At 42.7% G+C, this 10115-nt stretch overlaps 1 protein-coding gene across 2 annotated transcripts; it reads right to left on the bottom strand.

The window, feature by feature from the left end:
- Positions 1–441: 441 nt before the first annotated feature.
- Positions 442–10083, bottom strand: LOC121543438 (ADP-ribosylation factor GTPase-activating protein 3). Of its 2 annotated transcripts, none has more exons than XM_041853310.2 (16): positions 9927–10083; positions 8893–9011; positions 8576–8648; positions 8205–8336; positions 7952–8032; positions 7704–7824; positions 7545–7601; positions 7343–7389; positions 6947–7101; positions 6696–6827; positions 5456–5593; positions 5027–5185; positions 4719–4842; positions 4184–4271; positions 3142–3266; positions 442–2757 (listed from the first exon to the last, which is right to left on the bottom strand). In XM_041853310.2, exons 1-16 carry the CDS (start codon positions 9993–9995, stop codon positions 2740–2742), a joined length of 1638 nt encoding a protein of 545 aa, XP_041709244.1. In that variant the 5' UTR covers positions 9996–10083; the 3' UTR covers positions 442–2739. The 2 variants fall into 2 exon arrangements, with proteins under 2 accessions (XP_041709244.1, XP_041709245.1); XM_041853311.2 differs by having other exon boundaries at positions 7704–7821.
- Between the last annotated feature and the right edge of the window lie 32 nt (positions 10084–10115).

Below are 10115 nucleotides of genomic sequence, written 5' to 3'. Positions count from 1 at the left end.
TATTGTAGAACAGATACAAATGCAACCAAATTGATATGTTCATAAGGCTAATAAGAAAATGTCAAATTACTGGAATATGGGAAATGTGTAACAATTTGTATTTGCATTATAAGTGAGTGAAATGCATCAGAGCGGTATTGGAAAGTTCAGGAAAACATCAGGGAAGATAATCAGGTAATAATTGTGTGTACAACAAAAATATCTGCATTGTTTTCAATTGCGGTTTTGTCACCGTCCCTTCTAACGTGTCCTGCGCGGCTTGTGAGCGTTGTAGAGGGAAACAGACAGAGGTTACTCACGAACGGAGGAGGAAGGCAAGACAACAGGAATGATGTATTATTAAACAAAATTATGACAAGTTCACAAGGCCCCTGATGATGTGAGGCCCCAGGCAACTGCCTGAGTTTCCTAATGCTAAATCCGCCACTAGGGACATGCAAGTCCAGTATATATTTTTATTCTAAAGCAAAGTTTATTATACACAGCAGCTAAAAATGATACACACCTTGACTACACAAATTGATGGATGGATGGATTTCTAAAGAGCTCATGTCCATAGATGTATTTGTTGGTAAACAAAGAGATTTGAAATCAGATGCAAAGCTTCAGGTGCTATACTATCAATGTACTTTCAAGCAACATTTTTTTTTTTTTTTACTTGCAGGTTCTAATAAAAATACACAAAAAGTAACTAGATCTTCCCATAATTTACATTGTTAAGGCATATGCACATGTATCCTAATTCTTTGGATTACATAGTAAGAGATTGAACAAAAGCCCTGGTTGGTCACTGAATTACACGCTATACAAAATCCAGATTCAAATGGGTAACGTTACATCTTAATTAAATATATTTGACTTCAGTGTTAAATCTCAACTCAGAGTTGGAATTTGTAAGGATCAATGAGAAAAATATGGTGCATAAAATGGTCAAGGAGTTAGGTAGGTGGTACTAGGTAGCCACAAATACCTCCAGCAACATCCAGTTAGACTTCTAGCCAATCAACTCAAAAGAACAAAACCACACCATACATAAACCCCCAGAATATAACCCACATATACCCAGTGTGTAAAAAAGTTCAGAGGTAATTTACAATGAATCTGCTCAGCAAAGGGTCAGAGGTTACCCTTCACTAAAAACATAGTGCAACTGTTGTTGACATGAGTCAGGCCCTTGCAAGGGCAGCCAATGGGTCCTTGATCACAGAGGGCCACGTCTCCTTTCCTTCATAGCCACAGAAGGGTGACATTATTGGATGGGTGTCCTGTGTTCCTCTCATAGAGGAATGTAGTCACAGAAAATAGAACAGGTTATTTGGCTGCGTTTAGACAGGCAGCCCAATTCAGATCTTTTTTTACACAGATCTTTTCACATTAGATCTTTTTCAGAGCTGATTTGATTGGCCTAAAGACCAATTAGTGAAGGAAAAAAAGAAAGATCAGAATTGCGCTGAATGTCTAAACGCAGCCTTTGAGAGTATTGGGACAGTACATTAAGATACTACTCCTTTCATTCATCTTAACTGATAGCCAAGAGTAATATGGAGAATATGTTTGGCTGCTGAGAGGCAGACCAGATCACGCTACACTGAATAGGACCGTATCCTACCATAGTGTGTCTACACACACACAACATTATATATTACACAATGACAACACAAAGAAATCCCTGTGAGCATTTGGTCCTTCAGTCAAGTGACCTAAGTGAGTGACAGATGTAAGTACACTTCTAAGCTTAAGGGCACTTTCAAACCAATGCAACCAATGCTTCAAAACCACAGCAGACAGCTTTTTTCAGAGAGCAGTGTACAGGATACAAGTGAATGAAATGGCAGATTTACACTACCATGTCCAACAGATGAGATGGGGACATTTTGTTGCACCCCATCCTGACTAGGGGTCTGTCAACCAATGTAAAACCTAACAATGTTTCTCCACTTCACCATACCCTGCCCCCAAACACACATTCAGTGGACAACCCTGAATCGGCACACGCAAAACACGTTGCAGGCATTTTGGTTTGATGGCACCCTAAAATTGAAGACATGTATCCTACATGGCAACATCTCTCTGCATTTGGCAGGTAATTAAAACAATACCCATCAGATTAATTAACTAAATGATTTACATACTGCATGTCGAAAAAGACAAGCTCTCACGCTACCAGAACATACCTTCATTGCAAATAGCTACATAAAAACCAAGGTGACCAAGATGGAATATGATTCAATAACAATTGCACAGCAGAAAAGGAACACAAAACCTAAGTCCATACCATAATGTATAATAACAAAAACATTATTTTGGATACCACTGATATAAACATATTTTAATATCAAAACCAAAAGGCCTGGAGACAAATGAAATAAGCTGCGGAAATAAGTGTTCTTCGTAATGAAATGAAAAGCATTTTCTTCATACATCTACCTCATAGAGGACGTTGTTTCGACATAACTCCAATGTAGATAATGTCGTTTTTATTCAAATAGCTGCTATATACACACACACACACACACACACACACACACACACAGACACACACATATATATATATATATATATATATATATAGCTATAGCCTATGTTCTGGCCTACACAATGTTGCTAATTCTCTCTCTCCGCCCATCTTTCTCCCTCTCCTGCATGGCTGAACTTGGTACGTGTCCATCGCTCGTCAGGATGTTTATCGACTCCAATACCCAGGGGACCTAAGAGATTGTGTGTGTCCTAACACAGGACTCACGTACTGTAGTGGTCCTGAAACAAAGAAGATACACAACAGGTAAGAACCTACCGCTTACACTGTACCAGTTGTTTGAGGAGTGTTGACGCTGCATAATCAGGTAACCTTTAAATAAAGTTTCCCTTGTATACAATGTACTTTGGTAACCAGTATGTTGTATCTAGCATGCCTTTAACATTTACCAAATAGTCACTGATATTGTTGTTACTCTGCACTTACATAGTAATTACATCAAGAAACTGGATTTCCAATTGGAAAATTGATAATATAAAAAGGGTCTTTATGTTGAAATTGCCTTAAAGTCACAGTAACGCATTCACTTCAGTATGTGGCTCATGTGGGAGTCAATCTGCTGCTAGAACCAAGCTCCAACCAACAGGGCCATCTGAACCACAAACCTGAATGGATGTGACTACTCCACTGGCCATGACCGACAGCCTCCCGGCCGCAGAGCGGACCCCCAGCTTCAGCTGGGACATGTCTGGAGCACTGGGCAGGATGTTGGTCAGACGATATGAGCTGGCTGCATGGGGCCCGGAGAGAGAGGTGGTTAGTAACATCAGTGGTGGTGGCAGTTGCTTTATAATGATCGTTCTTCTGATGGATAAATGGTGTACACATGCAGGGCCTGGATTCATAAAGCCTCTCAGACTAGGAGTGCTGATCTAGGATCAGGTCTCCTGTCTAATTCATTATGACCTTAAAAGGCTAAACTGATCTTAGATCCGCACTCCTACTCTGAGATGCTTTGTGAATACGAGCCCTGGTGTTCACTTGAACACTTGGTTAAATGTACACTTGAAAGTGTGATTATATGAATGGTTAAGTTGTGGCGAAATCCTGCACGGAGCCTTCACCGTGCGCTGCCACTTTAAGAGCGCATCAGCAGTCAGAAGGAAATAAAGATAGCTCTTCCGGCTCTCTGTGGGGAGCTCTCGGTTGGCGCGGCAGTTTGATCGTGTGTGCAACTCTGCAGATCTCATGTTTATTTTCAGCGTGCTTAGCTGGTAAAGTGTTTAAGTCGATCGGCGGTGTTACCGCTCTAGGTTGTAATCTTTTGGGAACACACCCACACCCATTCATACCCCCCAGCTCACTCCTCCACTGCACTGGGACGTAATACAGAATATTGCAAATCCTCCAAGATTGATGACTGGGTTCTTTTTTAATTGTTTCTAAGAAGTGGCCTTTAGATTGCTCTGCCATTATTCTTGTATGAGGTATTATTGGTTGGGTTCCCCCTGTGCTGTAACGTATGGATCTTCTCCTTTCTGTCCACTGGCTATCTGGCCAACAGGCTACAGTCCAGTAGTGCTACTCTATCTATCCTACTCTTTTCCTTTGGGCAGGGTTAATACCTGCCTGGCGCCCCAACAAACATCTTTATCTTTACCCCTCTAACAATACCGCTACAACGTGTACACTTGTTGGCTTCCCTACCAGTCTGTTTCTTTGGGTCATCAAACAGGTCAGCTGAGCTGATGGAGTTGCTCCCAGAGAACCTCTCCAGGCGAGTCTTCGCCTCGTACTGCATGGAAACAACCACATTAATACTTTATACTACAAATGACATACCTGATACTAAACAATGAACATACTGTTACACATAGGGGTTTTACTGTAACAGGGATTTTCAGGTGGATAAAAAGGACAGTAGTTGTAGATAATATCAATCAAAAAGCAAAGTTGCAACAGGGAGACACAGCAAGAACAGAAGCAGCCTTCTCTGAAAAATACCTTAACACCGAATGAACTGTAAACACCAGCCTGAGAGGCTTGTAAGAATGTCACAGACTAGCGTTAAACTTTAACCATAACAGTCAACACTGGCAGACATTTGATACTGGCAGTTAAACAGGTCAAAAAAGGTAGGAACATTCGTACAACAGATAATTATTCAAATAATTTTGCATTACAATTACACTTTTTTAAATGTATTTCTTTGTTGTTGTGTGTCCCGTGACAGTGTGCCTACCTCAGAGTCGTCCTGCTTGCCAAAGTACATGTCAGAGGAGATGGCCTTGACATCTCCAAACTTCTTGCGGGCTTCACCTGAGTCCGATACAGGGACTGGGTCTGCTTTCCGCCGGGCTGCAGTCCTGTGTGTGTATGAGTGAGAGAGAGAGAGGGAGGGTGCATTCAGTGAACAACTGCAGTGAGAAACTTGAAATATAATTTCAAAAATAGTGGCTCAGGGGACTTATACGGCCAAAATAAAATGTTACTTTTTCACATGCATCTCTGTATTTTCATCCCTGGAAATCAAACGGTTATATATAGTACCTGTCGTCCTGTGAGGAACTCTTGGTGCTCAGGTAGAAGTCTGGCTCCTTGCTCTCATTCCTCCAGCCAGACTCCCCAGTCTCACTCCAATTGGAGAAGAACTTGTCAGAGGATTCGGTCGGGTCATCAAACTTGGTCATTGAACTGGTCATCGACATCCTGAAGGGGTTCATATGGAAAAGAGAGCTCAGTCTAGATTGATTTCGTTTTTTGGACGAGTCAAATCCTGCCAGATCATAGCCTGGTCCCAGATCATAGCCTGGTCCCAGATCTTTTTGTGATGTCTTTCCAACTCCCATTACAAGACAACACAAATATCTGAGACCAGGCTAGCCATATTAGTGATTACTTCCAAGAAGGAATGACAGAAGGAATGATCCATTGCTAAAGTATTGGAACGTGGCCGGAGTTTGTAGGTGGTGTGGTCACCTGGATGTAAAGGAGCCTTCGTCGGTCTCCTCTTCCTCCTTCTCTGTGTACCTCCGGCTCTTAGTGGGCTGCTTGGACCCCACTGGGCTCTCCTGCTGGATGGTGTGCATGTCTGACAGCACAGAGTGAGACACTCCACTAGAGGGAGATACAGAGGGGGAGGGAGGGACACAATGGAGTCAAATAATAATCATAGTATTTGTTACCACAATATCTCCAATGGTTACAACATGTTTCACTCCCAATAACAATGTAACTATTTTAGATCAGTGTTTCCCAAACTAGGGGTCATGACCACATGTGGGGGTCACCTGATTTGAAAATGGGGTCGCGAGAGAAAATTCGAACTTGGTTCATTGAACCAGGGTTTTGTCAGTTTAACCTCTGTTGCCGCTAGATGTGGTTGTAATAAACAGAGTGGTTTGTTTTCTTCTTACAATGTGTCTCTATCTTTTGAACCGTTTAAACTACAAAATATTATGACCGGGATTGGGCTCCCGAATAGCGCAGTGGTCTAAGGCACTGCATCTCTGTGCTTGAGGCGCCACTACAGACCCCCTGGTTCAATTCCAGGCTGTATCACAACCGGCCGTGATTGGGAGTCCCATAGGGCGGCGCACAATTGGCCCAGCGTCGTCCGGGTTTGGCCGGTGTAGGCCGTCATTGTAAATAAGAATTTGTTCTTAACCAACTTGCCTAGTTAAATAAAAGGTTAAATAAAAAAATTAAAAATAAAACAGAGTCACTGAAAGATAAGACTCCCAGGAACACGTACTGTTTCCCTTTACTAGCCATTAGAACTGAGTGGACAAGACCAGGCACTACATCAGACTGGGGGAAAAAGAACATCAATGATGATGTTCCTTTCTACACAGAAGACCATACAACATTATTGCCTGATGATCACCTGAACGTCCCAATACCTTTCTGATGCATTTCAGTCACTTCAAACCATAGTCTTCAGATTGAAATACTGCCCCAAATACTGTCTGACTGATTTCTAAGACTGTCATAGCGCAAACTAAAAAAGTTAACATTGGCTGTTGACTACATAACATTTTTTACATGGTGGGTTCGCAAAATGGGGTTGCGTGCCCAAAAAGTTAGGGGTGAGTAACTTATCCCCTGCAATGTAAAGTACCCCTTTAAACTATGCTACATAGGCCATCTGTAAAAAGTGTGTTTATAAATAAACTAATCCTCTTATCATCACCACCACCATCAATTCAATCCCCCCCACCTCCTGCTGCCAAAGCCCATGCCCAGTCTCTCAGCCTGTTCCTTCTTCTTCTCTCCCATCCCCTTCATCTTCTCTCTGTTACTCCTCTGCTGCTCCTCCAGATCCTTATAGGCCAGTCTCATGGAGGCACCACTGGAGAAAGCGAGAGAGAGTTTGAGAGAGAGACTTGTGTGTGTAATGTTTACTATACAGTTCTCTGTCTCAGGCCAATAAAGCCCATTTTAATTGAAATTGGAGACAGAGAGACTCACATGGATTCCCCTGCTGGTTGGGGGCGGTTCTTGGTGGTGGTGGGTGCTGTATCTCTCTCATTGATTTTGTCGACCGCCTGTGCTTTCTTCTCCAGGTCACAGAAACTCTGTTTGCTCACCTTCTTACCCCCAAGACCACCTTTCTTAGCGCCCAACTGAGACAAAACACAGGACACAGACGTGAATACGTGCCTACTAATCTACTGACAAACAACATCCATAAGAGATGTATACAGTCTATTCACACTAAAGCACCCCCCCCCACACACACACACAAACATAGCCCAATGCAAGTTAAGCATCACCAAATTCACTCTTAATCACATTCAAGAGCACAACACACATAGGTACCGGGAGGAACATTTCCTCCCTAGTCCACTTTCATAGAGTACATACGGTTTTCTTGGCCCCTGCTGGTTTCTTCTTGAGAAGAGAGGAGGACTCTGTAAGGGAGAAGGAACAGTGGGCATTAGAAATACAGTTTATAGAAACTGCTAAGAGCTACTGACCCAGGCTCAGATATTTATTGTTCTCCTAACGCTTAAGGTTCTAGTTGAGTATATCTAGTCTCTAGGGCATAAGCTCTTGGTCCTCTTACCTAAGGCTTCTTTAGGAGACACACTTAGCACGTCAACACTGGGACCCTCTGTATTACCTGAAGACAGAAAGAGTTGAGGGCATAGACGACATGGACACACAGATGCAAGTGTATATGTGTGTGTGTTTCTATAGTGTAAATATTGACGTAGAGGTGCACCATTTTTGTCTCTCTCGGTTTCTTTTGTAGATGGTTCCTCTACTGGGGTGGGGCTTAGATTCATCTGGGCTGAGCTTGTTATATTAGGCTGGGCGGAGCTATGATCATCAGGGAATGCCTGCTAAAATACGCAAGGTAAGGACAAGACCATGTAAACAACATGCACACACCCATAATCTTGTACAATTTCAAACAAATAAGTATTAACAGTCACACACACACACACTTAGGGACGTGCACACACACACCTGTGTGTGCATACTGAAGAAATCCTCCTCCTTATTGACGGGAGATGTTGGAGAGAGGGGGGCCTGGCTGTCCAGCCACAACTGCAGGGAAACGAAACAGAGGATTCATTGGCATCTATAAGGACCTAAGTACACAATCATTCATTCATGTTGATGCGACACGATTATGTTGTTAAAAACAGTATAACAAGTAACCAATGTTGACTAAATCCATTTTTGCCCAGTGGAACGTCTGGAAGGATGTGTGTGGTACCTCAGTGCCGAAGCGCCTTGTGGCCTGCGTGGCCGAGATCTTGATCTTCTCGCGGTATAGCGCAGCGGCTCGGCTGTTGTACTTGGTGTTGGCGGCGTTGGACGTGCAGCCTTGCTGGGCAAAGAAGGCATTCTGAGAGACGGGGGGAAACAATGGTTTGAATTATACATTGGTCTGTAATACAAAGGCGTTATAATAGTTCTGAATATTGCATCATAATATTGCATACATCATACAGTTCTCATAGAAATAATGCTCACTCATGCAGTCACAAACATAACTACTAGTACAACCCTCTGAGCGCTTAACAACACAGCAGGTTGGGATGTGGCTGCCCACCAGTCAGGGTCTCCGTGGATAGCTTTACTCACCGCGCTGGCGTTGCCGCCCACCTGCATGCATCGCACCTGGTACCAGGACCAGTTAGAGTCCAGCTCAGTAGACCTGAAACAAACAGTACATGGTTCTGATTCTGAACACTCCATCAGGCCATAATGTGTCTAAACTGCATGTTGTATGAAGCCAATGGCCCTGTCCAGAAACAACTGCTAGCGCCTACCCACTAGTGTAGATCTGAAAGAACAGGATAGGTCTAAGTAATATAGCAGTTAAACATTAGACCCATCCAGTCCTGACAAGTGCCTATGGGGTAGGCGACAAATGTTGTTTTTCATTCATTGCTCCTTACCTGATGAATGACAGGTGCACTCCTAATGACCTGTGTGTTCCTGAGCAGTCTATACAGAGAAACACTCCATAGGTGATACTGGCCCAACTAGGATTCTTAGCTGAACAGTCAAAGCACGCCTGTAATAGAAAAGAAGTTAAGCAACATGTGAGTTGAATACAGACAAGGTGTTCGCTGTCCCCTTTATGCAGTGATAAGTCTATGGGGACATTGATAAGCAAGTTAATATGAGCGCATGCCAAATAGATAGCGAAACACTAACAATGAAGCAACCCAGTAGCGTGGAGGTCTGAAGTGCAAAATATTGACCTCATACTGTATGTATGTATGTATATATATTTTGTATATTACTATTCCTTTCTTGTCTAAACAAATCGTTTTTTTTTTTTTATTGCCTCTACTTGTCCGCATATTAAGAGAAGGCCAACATTTACCAAAATTAGATTTAAGCTAGCTAGTTACAAACGTTGCAATATAGTGTAAACAATGTTTCCAAAAAAACTTTACGATGCTTGCAGTTGCAACATCGTCGCGTTTAATGTAGGCCTAAACAGCAGACGGAAACAGCTGGAATCGACAGTTTATGAGCAGAAGGTATTGTTTACGTCGGTGTGAGGTCTTTGTGGTGTCCACGAGTCAACATTTACCAGCGATCTATAATTTAGAATAAATACACTGACGGTAATGTAATGGACTGTCCAACCAGAGTTCTTAAAGTACCATCTTTGATCCAACTGTCATCATGCCACATGACAGCTGGCTCGGCGTGGCTGTCCAGGATGTCCTATGGATCGTTCTATTTAAACTGCGCACGCTAACAAATTATTTCTTAAACACTGCAAAAACCTCCTTTGGCAGTAGGATGTGCAATGGGCATACGTGGTTCAAAGCTTTTCCATGTGCATTTGTTACGACACCTTCCCTTTCCCAGCAAAACAGTGCGACGTGTCATTTTTCCCCTCACTCTGAAGCTAGCTAGCTACTTCCTAGTTAAAGAACGAGAGCATATCAAGACACCGCTTATCAAATCTCACCTTATTCGTAGAAAGGGAACGTAGTCGTTTGAAAATGGTAGAAATATCTTGCTTGGTGGGCTCTGACATATTTCCACCTGATAGGTAAAGTTTAGCAAATTTGTTTCCCTTGGAGTCAAAAAGGATTCCGAACTCTTGTCATGGGTAAAGGCACACGTCAGAACGATACATTTTTTGGCGCTGCTCTGA

Source organism: Coregonus clupeaformis, chromosome 28 (assembly GCF_020615455.1).
Source record: "Coregonus clupeaformis isolate EN_2021a chromosome 28, ASM2061545v1, whole genome shotgun sequence".
NCBI lineage: Eukaryota > Metazoa > Chordata > Actinopteri > Salmoniformes > Salmonidae > Coregonus > Coregonus clupeaformis.
The sequence above is the reverse complement of the archived record's forward strand: the minus strand, read 5'-3'. Positions and strand labels throughout refer to the sequence as shown.

Coding starts and splice junctions, on each gene's coding strand:
- LOC121543438 (XM_041853310.2), bottom strand. CDS start 9,995: ATGTCAGAGCCCACCAAGCAAGATATTTCTACCATTTTCAAACGACTA. Junction 8,337..8,575: donor TGGGCGGCAACGCCAGCGCG/GTGAGTAAAGCT, acceptor CCCGTCTCTCAG/AATGCCTTCTTTGCCCAGCA. Junction 4,843..5,026: donor AGTTCCTCACAGGACGACAG/GTACTATATATA, acceptor ATACACACACAG/GACTGCAGCCCGGCGGAAAG.